Genomic DNA, 16,718 nt, shown 5'->3' with positions numbered 1-16,718 from the left:
TTTAAATATTTAATTTTACAAAATCCAAGAGAGAGAAAGAGAAAACTTTGAGGTATTTTTTTTTTCAGGGGGGTTTAACAAAAGCATAATTTATAGATTTAACTAAGATAAATAATAGAAAACAAAGCAGCTTATTGTTTTGTTTAATATAAAATAACAAAGCAGCAACTAAACTTAAAAAAAAGGCCTAAAGCTAAAACACTTTTAACAATGTTGGGGGATTTTTGTATGGCAGCAACAAAAAAATGCCTGTTAAACAGGACCTTTCAAAAAACCACTTTCTGGTATTTATGGCTTAAGGTTAAACAAATATTAAATAAATTATATTAAAAACAAACAAATAAAACTTTTAACAATAATGACGATGATAACAAGTAATGGGCAACAAACAAAATGAACAATTAAATTTTATGGTTGGGAAAAAGTTTAAACAATACAGCTTATAGAGATAATAGGAAACATTAAGGTTTTTGTTTAATGTTAAAAAATTTATTATTTGTTAAAAACAAAAGTTTTGTGTATTGTAAACAACTAAAATTAGATATTAAAAGGAAAACAGCAAGATTTGCTTTTCTTTAAATTGGATTGAACTTTTTAAAAACCAGCAAAATTTTTCCTCTGAAAACAACTAAATTTTCTATATACATGAGGGTAAAGACAGTTGAATTATCTTTTAAAAAATTGTGCCAATATTAAAGACAGTTGAAGTTTTTTTTATAGAACTTGTGTCTGTTTTTAAAGAAATTAGGATTTTCTATAAGAAAATAGAACAAACTTTAAAGACATTAGGATTTTCTATAAGAAAATAGAAGAAAATTTAAAGCCAAGATTTTGTATAAGAAAATATAGCTGCCTTTAAAAATAGCTAGATTTTCTATAAGAAAATCAAACAGACTTTAAAGACATCAGGATTTTCTATAAGAAAAAAAAGCAAACTTTAAAGACATCAGGATTTTTTTAAGAAAACAGAGCTGCCTTTAACGACATCACGATTTTCTATAATAAACTAGAACAAACTTTAAAAACATCAGAAGTTTCAAAAAGAAAATAGAGCTGGCTTACAGAGAGCAAGATTTTGTATAAGAAAAAAGAACTAGTTTTAAAGACAATAGAATTTTCTATAAGAAAATAGAGCTGCCTTTAAAGACAGCAAGATTTTCTATAAGAAAATAGAGTCGTCTTTAAAGACACCAAGATTTTATGTAAGAAAATCGAGCTGACTTTAAAGATATCAGGATTTTCTATAAGCAAATAGAGCTGCCTTTAACGACATCAAGATTTTCTATAAGAAAATAGGGCTGCCGTTAAAGACTGTAATATTTGCTATAAGGAAATAGAGCTGCCTTTAAAGACAGCCAGATTTTCCATAAGAAACTTAAAGCTTTAAATACATCAAGATTTTCTATAAGAAAATAGAACAAACATTAAAGCCATCTGGATTTTCTATAAGTAAATAGAGCTGCATTTAAAAACAGACACAATTTTGATATGAAAATTGAGCTGCCTTTAAAGACAGAAAGATTTTTTATAAGAAAATATAGCTGCCTTTAAAAATAGCAAGATTTTCTATAACAAAAAAGAGCTGACTTTAAAGACAGCTAGATTTATATAAGGAAAAGGAACAAAGTTTAAAGACATTAGGATTATCTATAAGAAAATAGAGCTAACTTTAAAAACAGCAGGATTTTCTATAAGAAAATAGAGCAGCTTTTAAAAGCAGCTAGATTTTCTATAAGTAAATAGAACAAGCTTTAAAGACAGCAAGATTTTCTATAAGAAAATATAGCTGCCTTTACAGACAGCAAGATTTTATATAAGAAAATATAACAAACTTTACAGACATCAGGATTTTCTATAAGAAAATAGAGCTGCTTTTAAAGACAGCAATATTTTCTATAAGACAAGTAAGCTGCCTTTAAAGAGAGCTAGATTGTCTATAAGAAAATAGAGCAGTCTTTAAATACAGCAAGATTTTCTATAAGAAAATAAAGCAGCTTTTAAAAGCAGCTAGATTTTCTATAAGTAAATAGAACAAGTTTTAAAGACAGCAAGATTTTTTATAAGAAAATATAACAAACTTTAAAAACAGCAAGATTTTCAATAAGAAAATAGAGCTGCCTTTAAAGACAGCAATATTTTATATAAGAAAATAAAACAAACTTTAAAGACATCAGTATTTTCTAGACAAAAATAGAGCTGCTTTTAATGACTACGATTTTCAATAAGAAAATAGAGCTGCCTTTAAAAACAGCTGTGAAAATTGAGCTGCCTTTAAAGACATCAGGATTTTCTATAAGAAAATATAACAAACTTTAAAGACATCCGGATTTTCTATAAGAAAATAGAGCTGCCTTTAAAGGCAGCAATATTTACTATAAGAAAAGTAAGCTACCTTTAAAGAGAGCTAGATTTTCTATAAGAAAATAGAGCTGTCTTTAAATACAGCAAGATTTTCTATAAGAAAACAGAGCTGCCTTTAAATACAGCAAGATTTTCTATAAGAAAATCGAGCTGCCTTTAAAGAGAGCAAATTTTTTCTATAAAAGCAGCAACCCATTGGGATTTCCTTATGGAAATAGTGGAATTTTCTTATAGAAATTCAGGCTGTATTTAAAATAATTAGATTTTCTTATAGAAAATTGTGCAAACTTTAAAAACAGTAGGATTTTCGTATAGCAAATGTTGTCTCCTTAAAGATTTTTCTTTTAAGTTTTTGCTTTAATATTTTATTCCTTTTAATATCTGTTAATATTCTTAGAATTTTCTTGGTTTTTTTTCTTAAATATCTTTTGATTTCTTTAAATAAGTTAAATGCTTAGGATAATTGAAATGGTTGGTTTTTTTTTTGTTCATCTTAGTGTGTAGTAGGAGAGGAGAAAGATAATTCGATTCGTTATATAATATTCTAAATATGCATTATTCTGGCTAATAAATATAGGTATAATATAAATTATTCATATTACAATATATATTTGGGGTATTCACACGGTCTACTATTTGGTATAATGTCATAATGTCCTAATATATTATGATAGTTTAATCAAAGTTTTGTTGTGTTTCAAACAAAAAAATTCTAAACTAATAAGACTATTATAATCTATTAGGACATTATGACAATATGACTAATAGCAGACCGTGTGAATACCACAATTATGTTGTTACATATTTTTCTTTTTGTTTAAACGTTGTTCATAGATTATTTTCTTCTTTTTTTCAGCCAAATACTTTAAACAAGTATTTAACAGGCAATAAATATGATTTACTTATGGTTTAAAGCTTAAAATTATTATAATTTTCCATCAAATGGTGTCTTTACAAAATAAGTGACTAGATTTCCTTTGCCTTTAACGTAAGTCAAGCCACGACATTCACACTCATAGCCGGCGGCCATTAAAATCTGTGCCGTATTCTCTGTGGTCTGTGAAAATAGAAAAAGTAAGAAAGTTAACATAAATTATTATTATTATTATTATTATATAATTATAAAATCATACCTGTAATCTACCCATAACACCGCAAGAATCCATGCGTGAGGCCACATTCACCGTATTACTCCAGATATCGTATTGTGGTTTCTGAGCGCCAATAACACCCGCTATGACGGGACCATGATTCAGACCAATACGCAAACGAAATCTTTGAAATGATTCACGATTAATTGAATCTAAAATTGACATCAATGCAATGGCAAATTCTACTAAAATGACAACATTGTGTTCCTCTGTCCGTTTCTCATCCTGGATTTTTTTTTTTTTTTTGTTATTTTGTTGTAAATGACATTAAATTACCATCATCAACATTGTAATCATTACCGCCATGTAGAGTAGAATAGAGTTGACAATCAGGGCCATCAGTTTAAAAGGAAAAAAGAATCATTATTGCCGTAGTCATGGTGTAAACATCATAAAAAACCATTGACATTATGACCAGACAGACAGGCAGACAGGAAGTGTGTTGTTTTTTTTTTTGCCAAGTTTAAGAACGGAAGTGCAGAAAATAATAAAAATAGAGATATACAGGGTATAAATTATTGATTTTTATTTTTATAACTTTATTTTAGTTGAATTTTATTATTACATACAATATACTTAAAATGGGGTAAAAGAATTTAATGCAGAAAATATTTATTTACAAAAAAAAAGACTTAAAAGTTTAACTAAGAACGAGACACAAATTCTTAATAAAAGAAGCAAGTCGTTTTACACAATCAGATATATAAATTTTCTTATAGAAAATCTAGCAAAATTTTAAAACACATCTATTTTGTTTTAGAAAATCTTGTTGTCTTTAAAGGCAGCTATATTTTCTTATACAAAATCTGGATGTCCTTTAAAGGCTGGTCAATTTTCTTATAGAAAATCCTGCAAACTCTATTTTCTTATAGAAAATCTAGCTATTTTTAAAGGCAGCACTATTTGAATATAAACAAGAAAGAGTGCTATATTCGGCCTGCCGAATCTTATATACCCTTCACCAAATTATACTTCAAAATAAAAATTTTAAATTTTTTAAAATTTTAATTTTAAATATTTTTAGGTAAACAAAATTTATTTTTTTTCCAAAGTTGTTTTTTTCATTTTTAAAAATTTTTTTTTTTAAATATTTGTTTTTTCAATTTTGTTTTTTTGGTGAAAAAAAAAATTCGGGTTCAAATTTTTTTTCCGATTTTGACCCATTGTAGGTCCAACTTACTATGGTCTTATATACGTCGTTGCAAATGTCTTTGAAATATCCATCATTAGATATCCATATTGTCTATGTTAATCTCTTAGTAATCCAGATATAGGTAAAAAATAGGTCAAAAATCGAGGTTGTCCTGGTTTTTTCCTCATATCTCAGCCATTTGTGGACCGATTTTACTGATTTTAAATAGCAAACTTCTCGAAAGCATGTCTGACAGAATTATTGAAGATTTGGATCCCGAAGATATCTGGGGTCTTCAGAAAATTGATTTCAACAGACATACAGACGGACATGGCTTAATCGAGTCCGCTATCTATAAGGATCCAGAATATATATACTTTATAGGGTCGGAAATGAAAAATGTAGAAATTACAAACGGAATGACAAACTTATATATACCCTTCTCACGAAGGTGAAGGGTATAAAAATCTTGCAAATTTTGAAAACAGCTCTATTTTGTTATATTTTCTTATAGAAAATCTTACTGTCCTTAAAGGCAGCTCTATTTTCTTATATAAGATCCTGCAAACTTTAAAAAACAGCTCTATTTTCTTATTCAGGTTCTAGTTCAGGTTCTAGTTCTGATTCTAGTTCAGATTCTAGTTGAAATTCTAGTTGAAATTCTAGTTGAGATTCTAGTTCTGATTCTAGTTCAGGTTCTAGTTCCAGTTCAGGTTCTAGTTGAGATTCTAGTTGAGATTCTAGTTGAGATTTTAGTTAAGATTCCAGTTGAGATTCTAGTTCAGATTCTAGTTAAATTCTAGTTGAGATTCTAGTTGAGATTTTATTTCTGATTCTAGTTCAGATTCTAGTTCAGGTTCTAGTTCAGGTTCTATTTCTAGTTCAGGTCATAGTTCAGGTTCTAGTTGAGATTCTATTTCTGATTCTAGTTCAGTTCTAGTTTAGTTCTGTTCTAGTTCTGTTCTAGTTCTGTTCTAGTTCTGTTCTAGTTCTGTTCTAGTTCTGTTCTAGTTCTGTTCTAGTTCTGTTCTAGTTCTGTTCTAGTTCTGTTCTAGTTCTGTTCTAGTTCTGTTCTAGTTCTGTTCTAGTTCTGTTCTAGTTCTGTTCTAGTTCTGTTCTAGTTCTGTTCTAGTTCTGTTCTAGTTCTGTTCTAGTTCTGTTCTAGTTCTGTTCTAGTTCTGTTCTAGTTCTGTTCTAGTTCTGTTCTAGTTCTGTTCTAGTTCTGTTCTAGTTCTGTTCTAGTTCTGTTCTAGTTCTGTTCTAGTTCTGTTCTAGTTCTGTTCTAGTTCTGTTCTAGTTCTGTTCTAGTTCTGTTCTAGTTCTGTTCTAGTTCTGTTCTAGTTCTGTTCTAGTTCTGTTCTAGTTCTGTTCTAGTTCTGTTCTAGTTCTGTTCTAGTTCTGTTCTAGTTCTGTTCTAGTTCTGTTCTAGTTCTGTTCTAGTTCTGTTCTAGTTCTGTTCTAGTTCTGTTCTAGTTCTGTTCTAGTTCTGTTCTAGTTCTGTTCTAGTTCTGTTCTAGTTCTGTTCTAGTTCTGTTCTAGTTCTGTTCTAGTTCTGTTCTAGTTCTGTTCTAGTTCTGTTCTAGTTCTGTTCTAGTTCTGTTCTAGTTCTGTTCTAGTTCTGTTCTAGTTCTGTTCTAGTTCTGTTCTAGTTCTGTTCTAGTTCTGTTCTAGTTCTGTTCTAGTTCTGTTCTAGTTCTGTTCTAGTTCTGTTCTAGTTCTGTTCTAGTTCTGTTCTAGTTCTGTTCTAGTTCTAGTTCTAGTTCTGTTCTAGTTCTGTTCTAGTTCTGTTCTAGTTCTGTTCTAGTTCTGTTCTAGTTCTGTTCTAGTTCTGTTCTAGTTCTGTTCTAGTTCTGTTCTAGTTCTGTTCTAGTTCTGTTCTAGTTCTGTTCTAGTTCTGTTCTAGTTCTGTTCTAGTTCTGTTCTAGTTCTGTTCTAGTTCTGTTCTAGTTCTGTTCTAGTTCTGTTCTAGTTCTGTTCTAGTTCTGTTCTAGTTCTGTTCTAGTTCTGTTCTAGTTCTGTTCTAGTTCTGTTCTAGTTCTGTTCTAGTTCTGTTCTAGTTCTGTTCTAGTTCTGTTCTAGTTCTGTTCTAGTTCTGTTCTAGTTCTGTTCTAGTTCTGTTCTAGTTCTGTTCTAGTTCTGTTCTAGTTCTGTTCTAGTTCTGTTCTAGTTCTGTTCTAGTTCTGTTCTAGTTCTGTTCTAGTTCTGTTCTAGTTCTGTTCTAGTTCTGTTCTAGTTCTGTTCTAGTTCTGTTCTGTTCTAGTTCTGTTCTAGTTCTGTTCTAGTTCTGTTCTGTTCTGTTCTAGTTCTGTTCTAGTTCTGTTCTAGTTCTGTTCTAGTTCTGTTCTAGTTCTGTTCTAGTTCTGTTCTAGTTCTGTTCTAGTTCTGTTCTAGTTCTGTTCTAGTTCTGTTCTAGTTCTGTTCTAGTTCTGTTCTAGTTCTGTTCTAGTTCTGTTCTAGTTCTGTTCTAGTTCTGTTCTAGTTCTGTTCTAGTTCTGTTCTAGTTCTGTTCTAGTTCTGTTCTAGTTCTGTTCTAGTTCTGTTCTAGTTCTGTTCTAGTTCTGTTCTAGTTCTGTTCTAGTTCTGTTCTAGTTCTGTTCTAGTTCTGTTCTAGTTCTGTTCTAGTTCTGTTCTAGTTCTGTTCTAGTTCTGTTCTAGTTCTGTTCTAGTTCTGTTCTAGTTCTGTTCTAGTTCTGTTCTAGTTCTGTTCTAGTTCTGTTCTAGTTCTGTTCTAGTTCTGTTCTAGTTCTGTTCTAGTTCTGTTCTAGTTCTGTTCTAGTTCTGTTCTAGTTCTGTTCTAGTTCTGTTCTAGTTCTGTTCTAGTTCTGTTCTAGTTCTGTTCTAGTTCTGTTCTAGTTCTGTTCTAGTTCTGTTCTAGTTCTGTTCTAGTTCTGTTCTAGTTCTGTTCTAGTTCTGTTCTGTTCTAGTTCTGTTCTGTTCTGTTCTGTTCTAGTTCTGTTCTGTTCTGTTCTGTTCTAGTTCTGTTCTAGTTCTGTTCTAGTTCTGTTCTAGTTCTGTTCTAGTTCTGTTCTAGTTCTGTTCTAGTTCTAGTTCTAGTTCTGTTCTGTTCTAGTTTAGTTCTGTTCTAGTTCTAGTTCTAGTTCTGTTCTGTTCTAGTTTAGTTCTAGTTCAGTTCTAGTTCTAGTTCTGTTCTAGTTCAGTTGTAGTTCAGTTCTAGTTCCGTTCTAGTTCAGTTCTAGTTCAGTTCTAGTTCAGTTCTATAAATCGGATGATTAAAAACTTCCCAACCACTTCATTCTAAATAATTTTTGTCATGTTGGAATATTTCAGTTTCATATTTGGCCTGGGCGATCTTGTCAGAATTACCACTTCTGAACCGCACAAAAAATTTTGTAGATGTCTTAAAATTAGTTGCATTTTCTTATAGAAAATAGTGCTAATTTTAAAGCTAGTGGAATTTCTCAAAGAAAAATTTGCTTTCTTTTGCAAAAAAAAAAACTTCTGTGCTAAATAATTGTTGAGTTAGTTTACTATTTTTGTTAATTTATTACCTATTTGAATTACTTACCGCAAAGTTACGCATTAGCTGCTTGGTTTTTTGTTTGTTTTAGGAAAATTTTTAGGAGAAAAAAAAGTAAATTGAAAATAGCATGAATTAAAGAAACAAGACACTGACATTTAACAAGACACTAAACTACAAAGACAAGGACTACACTACGACAACTACAAACTACATATAGAATAAACGACAAATATTAGATGGATAAAAATAGACTTACGGTAGCGCCCTCTTCTTTGCCGGGTCTTAAACCGGAGGCACACATATAAGTGCTGGCTATGGTTTTGATTTTTTCGATGCCACTGAATTTGGGTTTTAAAAGTAACTGGAAAAGTTATAAATGTAAATAAAATATAAATAGGAAGCTATAGTTAAGATGTAGAGAGGAATACCTTATCAAAATCGCATATAATTTCATTGAGTAATCTTAAACATTCTAAACCTTGTTTATTCACATCCGTTTCATCATAAAACTCTTTGTAGTTAGGTATGGAGGCAAACATTACTGCTACACAGGAATAGCTTTCATGATACAATTCGGTGGAGCGTTCTTGGTGCAGGAAATGAGTGGCCACATGAGCGGGTAAAATGTTTTCTAAAAGTATCTAGAGAAAAAGCAAAGAGCGATTTAATAATATAAAGTTTTTATGTAAATAAATTGATCATACCTTATTTATGCCTCTCATGGTTTCCACCTCCTCCTGTTCCACTTTCAATTTAGCCTTCCATAGGAAATCTGTGCGCGCCACATATTCACCCTGGCGATCTAAAGTGTGCAAGACAGCTATGACTAACAGCAGCAAAAGAAAACCTTTTACTTCTATGGGTAAACTGGAATTGAAAGAATATTTATTGGATAAATTTGTTTTTAATTTAAAAAGATGTTTAACTTACCACTCCGCTCTCAGCTCAAAATTATATCTCTCATACAAATCATTGTAGTGGAGAATAATAATTTGACATATTAAAGCCACAAACATGGTGAAGAGTTTCAGAATAAAACCCGATCTCAAGAAAGCCGAAATAGTAGCTAAACTAATGGCACAGCAGAAGAGAAACATGGGGGCTATATTCAGATTAGGATTTAAAATCATGGAGGGCACAATATCGGGTATTGAAGAGTCATTGGAGGAATTTGTTAAAGAGGTAAGATTTGCTGAAATAAAATCAGGATCGGTGGTAAAGTTTATCTGTAAAATAAAAACCATTATTTAAAAAATTAATTTTCAAAAATTTTTTAAAATTTCAAGAACCCACCACACTAAATACCGCACAGGCTGATATTAAAATATTTGCTATAACAAATATGGCCAAACGTAAGTAACGGCTGCTGGCCACCACCTGTCCAGGGCCATTTCTATCTGCTGTAGAAGACTCCATATCGGGCACATGCATATTGCTGAGATACAAAAACAAACCCAACGATATAAAGGTGGCCGCCAAAGAACCCAATAAAGCAAAGTTGCTGTAAGAAAAATTAACATAAATAAGTTTCTTTTTATTATAACTTCAAATACTTACACTTCCATGACTATCAATTGCACCAGGGCTATCGATATGAACAGCAAGAAAGCACAGATTAAATCATAACGAAAGTGTGTATCGGGCCGGGCGCGATACATTACCTCACGCGGCGTATTACGATACCACATGGTAAGCGGTCTCAATTCGGTGGGTGGTCCAAAACAATTGAAATTTAAACATTTACGCTCCGGTGGCAGTAAGTTTGATTCAATCATGGCAATGCTCTGCAGGATACAAACAATTAGAAAAGAAACATTTCATTTAATAGAAAAATAAAAGGCAAAAGGAAAAAAGGAAAGATGAATTTCCTTATATCCTTTAAGAAGCTAAAGTAACAGGATATAAATACTTGTACTACTAATCTTTAGGCAGAATAAAAAAAAAATAAAAGCAAAGGATTTTTTTTATGGAATTTGTTTGGCTGTCTTTAAATAACTTAAGTTTTTTAACAAGAAAACTCAATTGTTTTTAAAGACAGCAACATTTTCTATAAGAAAATCCCACTGTCTTTAAAAGCAGCAACATTTTCTATAAGAAAATCCCACTGTCTTTAAAAGCAGCAACATTTTCTATAAGAAAATCCCACTGTCTTTAAAGATAGCAACATTTTCTATTAGAAAATCCCACTGTCTTTGAAGACATCTAAATTTTCTATAAGAAAATCCCACTGTCTTTAAAAGCAGCAACATTTTCTATAAGAAAATCCCACTGTCTTTAAAGATAGCAACATTTTCTATAAGATAGTTCCACTGTCTTTAAAAGCAACAACATTTTCTCTAAGAAACTCAAACTGTCTATAAAGACAGCTTCCTTTTCTATAAGAAAATCCCATTATCTTTAGAGACAGCAACATTTTGTAATAGAAAATCCCACTGTCTTTAAAAGCAGCAACATTTTCTATAACAAAATCCTACTGTCTTTCAAGACAGCTAAATTTTCTATAAGAAAATCCCACTGACTTTAAAAGCAGCAACATTTTCTGTAAGAAAAACCCACTGTCTTTAAAGACAGCAACATTTTCTATAAGAAAATCCCTCTCTCTGCAAAGACAGCAACATTTTCTATAAGGAAATCCCACTGTCTTTAGAGACAGCAACATTTTCTAATAGAAAATCGCTGAAAATTTACTGTCTTTAAAAGCAGCTACATTTTCTATAAGAAAATCCCACAATCTTTAAAGACAGCAACATTTTCTATAAGAAAATTCCACTGTCTTCAAAGGCAGAAATATTTTCTATAAAAAAGATACATTTTCTATAAAAAAATCCCGCTGTCCTTAAAGGCAGAAATATTTTCTATAAAAAAATCTTACTGTTTTTAAATACACCAACATTTTCTATAAGAAAATCCCACTGTCTTTAAAGACATCTAAATTTTCTATAAGAAAATCCCACTATCTTTAAAAGCAGCAACATTTTCTATAAGAAAATCAACATTTTCTATAAGAAAATCAACATTTTCTATAAGAAATTCCCATTGTCTTTAGAGACAGCAACATTTTGTAATAGAAAATCCCAACATTTTCTATAACAAAATCCTACTGTCTTTCAAGACAGCTAAATTTTCTATAAGAAAATCCCACTGACTTTAAAAGCAGCAACATTTTCTGTAAGAAAAACCCACTGTCTTTAAAGACATCTAAATTTTCTATAAGAAAATCCCACTGTCTTTAAAAGCAGCAACATTTTCTATAAGAAAAACCAACTGTTTTTATAGACAGCAACATTTTCTATAAGAAAATCCCTCTCTCTGCAAAGACAGTAACATTTTCTATAAGAAAATCCCACTGACTTTAAAAGCAGCAACATTTTCTAGAAGAAAAACCCACTGTCTTTAAAGACAGCAACATTTTCTATAAGAAAATCCCACTGTCTTTAAAGACAGTTAAATTTTCTATAAGCAAATCTTAATGTCTTTGAAAGCAACAACATTTTCTATAAGAAAATCCCACTATCTTTAAAGATAGCCACATTTTCTATAAGAAAATCCCACTGTCTTCAAAGACAGTCACATTTTCTATAATATAGTTCCACTGTCTTTAAAGGCAGCAACATTTTCTATAAGAAAATCAAAATGTCTTTAAAAGCAGCTACATTTTCTATAAGAAAATCCCACTGTCTTTAAAAGCAGCTACATTTTCTATAACAAAATCCCATTCTCTTTAAAGATAGCAACATTTTCTATAAGATAGTTCCACTGTATTTAAAGGCAGCAACATTTTCTATAAGAAAATCCCACTGTCTTTAAAGACAGCAACATTTTCTATAAGAAAATCCCACTATCTTTAAAGATAGCAATATTTTCTATAAGAAAATCCCACTGTCTTTAAAGAAAGCCACATTTTTTATAAGATAGTTCCACTGTCTTTAAAGGCAGCAACATTTTCTATAAGAAAATCCCACTGTCTTTAAAGACAGCTACATTTTCTATAAGTAAATCTCACTGTCTTCAAAGACATTTAAATTTTCTATAAGAAAATCCCACTGTTTTTAAAAGCAGCAATATTTTCTATAAGAAAATCCGACTGTCATTAAAGACAGCTTCCTTTTCTATAAGAAAACACCGCTGTCTTTTCAAGCAGCAACATTTTCTATAGAAAAATCCCACTGTCTTTAAAGACAACAAAATTTTCATTAAGAAAACCCCATAATCTTTAAAGACAGCAACATTTTCTATAAGAAAATCCCTCTGTCTTTTCAAGCAGCAACATTTTCTATAAAAAAATCCCACTGTCTTTAAAGACAGCTATATTTTCTATAAGAAAATCCCACTGTCTTTAAAAGCAGCAACATTTTCTATAAGAAAAATCCCACTGTCTTTAATGACAGCTACTATTTTTATAAGAAAATCCAGCTGTTTTTGAAGTCATCTTTCTTTGAAGAAAATTTAAAGACTGAAAAGACATTTGCTTTTTCTTGTAGAAAATTGTGATATTTTAAACCTTTTAAGTAAATATTTACATTAAAATGCACTTTACTTTACATGTCCTTTTAAAATTTACAACAAAATTTAATTAAAATTCAGTTTTACTGCTGAGCATACTTTAAGGCGTTTATCAGCTTTGACATTTACCTTGTTTAGTTACGAAAATTTGCTAAGATGTAACAAAATTTTGTTGCTTCATTTTTAATTTCCTATATATATAAATTGCAATGCTTTAGGTCTTAAAAGATCTTTTTGTGAAACACAAAAATCTCAGTGCATAGAGAAAATGTTAGAAATTTCCATAACATGTTTAAAATGTTGTTTATTTAATAAAGATATGGTAGTTAAAAGCACGTATGTAGGTGGTTAAAGAGGGGGGTGGGGAAGAATAACACCAGCAACTAAATGGTAGATACAAGTTTAGTTGCTGCTAAGAATTTAACAAATAACATAACACAAATTTGGTAAACTTTTAAGGAAACTATAAATGTACAGGACAGTGGTTTAAAAAAAGTAAATATTAAAGGAAAAACAATTTTTTCAATCCTAAAAAAATTGTATAAATGAAGTTCTACATATAATTACAGAATTTCTTTAGAATCATAACATTGTTCTTCAAAAACAAGTTCTAGAAGAAGTTGCAATATCTATTATGGTTGTTATCAAACCATCTGAAGTGGTTCTAGAAGTAGTTTTAAAAATTGTCTCTCTTTTTTCTCATTTATCTTTTTATAACCCACTGTTCCATTTACCCTTTTTATCCTTTTAGTTTCCCAAACACATTTCAAATTGTATGTACAAATTTGACCAAAGGGATAAGTAATTTACAACAAATAAAAGTTTCTTCTTTTTTTTCTGATGCTCTTTTTTGTAAATTATTTCATGTAAATGTATGGAAGTGGGAATATACTTACAGCCAAACCAATGTTCTTCACCAATTTCGATTCAGCTATATTGGCAAATGGTCGATCTGCACCCCAGCATTCAACGTATTTGGTCATTTTCGATGAAGGACGATTGCGTGTCACATGACCTGTAAAGGAAACATTGCAAAAATAAATTTCAAATAAATAAATTTGATTACAGTTTTTCTTTACTTTAAAGGAAAAGGAAAAACTTTAAGTTTTATTTAATTTAAAAGAAGTAATGCTGTAAAAGGAAGTGCTATTTTTTTTATTTTTTTTAAATGTGACTTACCTCCATGACTGCGAAAACTTTCATTGGTGTGTATGGACATTTTACGTTCCATAAATGCTCCAGATGAACGTCTTCTATCAGCAAATGACATTAAACCTGGTAAAGAAAAGTATGAAACAAAAATGTACACACATTACGTCAGAGGTTTAAAAAGCTTAAAACTTAAAATAAATAGCAAGGACAGCAATATTTTCTATAAGAGAATGTTGCTGCCTTTAAAGACAGTGGGATTTTTTTATAGAAAATTTAGATGTCTTTAAAGACAGTGGGATTTTCTTATAGAAAATGTTGCTGGCTTTAAAGACAGTGGGATTTTCTTATAGCAAATGTTGCTGGCTTTAAAGACAGCTACTTTTAAATACATTAAGATTTTCTTATAGAAAATGTTGCTGTCTTTGATGACACTGGGATTTTCTTATAGAAAATGTAGCTGTCTTTGATGACACTGGGATTTTCTTATAGAAAATGTTGCTGTCTTTGATGACAGTGGGATTTTCTTACAAAAAATGTTGCTGTCTTTAAAGACAGTAAGATTTTCTTATAGAAAATGTAGCTGTCTTTAAAGACAATGGGATTTTCTTATAGAAAATATTGCTGTCTTTAAAGACAGTGGGATTTTTATCTAGAAAATTATTTTCTTCTAGAAAATGTTGCTGTCTTTAAAGGCTGTAAGATTTTCTTATAGAAAATGTTGCTGTATTTAAAGACAGTGGGATTTTCTTATAGAAAATGTTGCTGTCTTTAAAGACAGTGGGATTTTCTTATAGAAAATGTTGATGTCTTTAAAGACAGTGGGATTTTCTTATAGGAAATGTTGCTGCTTTTAATGACAGTAGGATTTTCTTATAGAAAATGTAGCTGCCTTTAAAGACAGTGGGATTTTCTAATATGTAGCTTCTTTTAAAGACAGTGGGATTTTCTTATAGAAAATGTGGCAATCTATAAAAACAGTGGGATTTTCTATTATAAAATGTAGCTGTCTTTAAAGACAGTAAGATTTTCTTATAGAAAATGTTGCTGCCTTTAAAGACAGTGGGATTTTCTTATAGAAAATGTTGCTGCCTTTAAAGACAGTGGAATTTTCTAATAGAAAATGTAGCTTCTTTTAAAGACAGTGGGATTTTCCTACAAAAAATGTAGCTGCCTTTAAAGACAGTGGGATTTTCTTATAGAAAATATTGCTGTCTTAAAAGACAGTGGGATTTTCTTATAGAAAATGTTGCTGTTTTTAAAGACAGTGGGATTTTCTTATAGAAAATATTGCTGTCTTAAAAGACAGTGAGATTTTCTTATACAAAATGTTGCAATCTATAAAAACAGTCAGATTTTCTAATAGAAAATGTAGCTTCTTTTAAAGACAGTGGGATTTTCTTACAGAAAATGTTGCTGCCTTTAAAGACAGTGGGATTTTCTTATAGAAAATGTTGCTGCCTTTAAAGACAGTGGAATTTTCTTATAGAAAATGTTGCTGCCTTTAAAGACAGTGGGATTTTCTAATAGAAAATGTAGCTTCTTTTAAAGACAGTGGGATTTTCTTATAGAAAATGTGGCAATCTATAAAAACAGTGGGATTTTCTATTATAAAATGTAGCTGTCTTTAAAGACAGTAAGATTTTCTTATAGAAAATGTTGCTGTCTTTAAAGACAGTGGGATTTTCTTACAGAAAATGTTGCTGCCTTTAAAGACAGTGGGATTTTCTTATAGAAAATGTTGCTGCCTTTAAAGACAGTGGAATTTTCTAATAGAAAATGTAGCTTCTTTTAAAGACAGTGGGATTTTCTTACAAAAAATGTAGCTGCCTTTAAAAACAGCTGGATTTTCTTATAGAAAATGATGCTGTCTTTAAAGACAGTGGGATTTTCTTCAAGAAATTGTTGCTATCTTTAAAGACAGTGTGATTTTCATATAAAAAATGTAGCTGTCTTTAAAAATAGTAAGATTTTCTTCAAGAAAATGTTGCTGTTTTTAAAGACAGTGGCACTTTCTTATAGAAAATGTTACTGTATTTAAAGACAGTGGGATTTTCTTATAGAAAATGTAGCTGTCTTTAAAGACAGTGAAATTTTCTTATAGAAAATGTTGCTGTCTTTAAAGACAGTGGAATTTTCTTATAGAAAATGTTGCTGATTTTAAAGACCGTAAGATTTTCTTATAGAAAATGTTGCTGTCTTTAAAGACAGTGGGATTTTCTTATACAAAATGTTGCTGTCTGTAAAGAGAGTAGGATTTTCTTATAGCAAATGTTGCTGTCTTTAGAGACACTGGGATTTTCTTATAGAAAATGTTGCTGTCTTTAAAGACAGTGGGATTTTCTTATAAAAAATGTTGCTATCATTAAATACAGTGGGATTTTCTTATAGAAAATGTTGCTGTCTTTAGAGACACTGGGATTTTCTTATAGAAAATATTGCTGCCTTTAAAGACAGTGGGATTTCTTATAGAAAATGTAGCTTCTTTTAAAGGCAGTGGGATTTTCTTATATAAAATGTTGCTGCTTTTAAAGACAGTGGGATTTTCTTATAGAAAATATTGCTGTCTTAAAAGACAGTGAGATTTTCTTATACAAAATGTTGTAATCTATAAAAACAGTGGGATTTTCTAATAGAAAATGTAGCTTCTTTTAAAGACAGTGGATTTTCTTATAAAAAATGTAGCTGTCTTTTAAAGACAGTGGGATTTTCTTATAGAAAATGTTGCTGTTTTTAAAGACAGTGGAATTTTCTTATAGAAAATGTTGCTGCTTTTAAAGACTGTGGGATTTTCTTATAGAAAATTTAGCTGCTTTTAAAGACAGTGGGATTTTCTTATAGAAAATGTTGCTGTCTTTGATGACAGTGGGATTTTCTTATAGAAAATATTGCTGACTTTAGAAACAGTGGGATTTTCTTATAGAAAATGTTGCTGTCTTTG

General features: G+C 30.4%; 1 protein-coding gene across 2 annotated transcripts in view; it reads right to left on the bottom strand.

Annotated features, from left to right (window-relative positions):
• Positions 1-2,530: 2,530 nt before the first annotated feature.
• Adcy2 (adenylate cyclase type 2 Ac76E) overlaps positions 2,531-16,718 on the bottom strand; it is a 132,466-nt gene continuing 118,278 nt past the window's right edge. Inside the window, exons 13-23 of one of the 2 annotated variants that reach the window (XM_065505109.1) lie at positions 13,808-13,903; positions 13,525-13,643; positions 9,683-9,909; positions 9,419-9,626; positions 9,056-9,351; positions 8,830-8,992; positions 8,554-8,766; positions 8,382-8,486; positions 8,171-8,188; positions 3,495-3,737; positions 2,531-3,418 (exon numbers count right to left, since the gene is read on the bottom strand). In XM_065505109.1, coding sequence (XP_065361181.1) covers positions 3,287-3,418; positions 3,495-3,737; positions 8,171-8,188; positions 8,382-8,486; positions 8,554-8,766; positions 8,830-8,992; positions 9,056-9,351; positions 9,419-9,626; positions 9,683-9,909; positions 13,525-13,643; positions 13,808-13,903 — 1,820 coding nt within the window. In that variant the 3' untranslated portion in view covers positions 2,531-3,286. The remainder of the gene's footprint in view (positions 3,419-3,494; positions 3,738-8,170; positions 8,189-8,381; positions 8,487-8,553; positions 8,767-8,829; positions 8,993-9,055; positions 9,352-9,418; positions 9,627-9,682; positions 9,910-13,524; positions 13,644-13,807; positions 13,904-16,718) is intronic. The other variant, XM_065505110.1, reaches the window with a different exon arrangement.

Source organism: Calliphora vicina, chromosome 3 (genome assembly GCF_958450345.1).
Source record: "Calliphora vicina chromosome 3, idCalVici1.1, whole genome shotgun sequence".
In the NCBI taxonomy this organism is placed as follows: domain Eukaryota; kingdom Metazoa; phylum Arthropoda; class Insecta; order Diptera; family Calliphoridae; genus Calliphora; species Calliphora vicina.
Note: the sequence above shows the minus strand (reverse complement) of the source record. Positions and strands in the feature narration are given on the sequence as shown.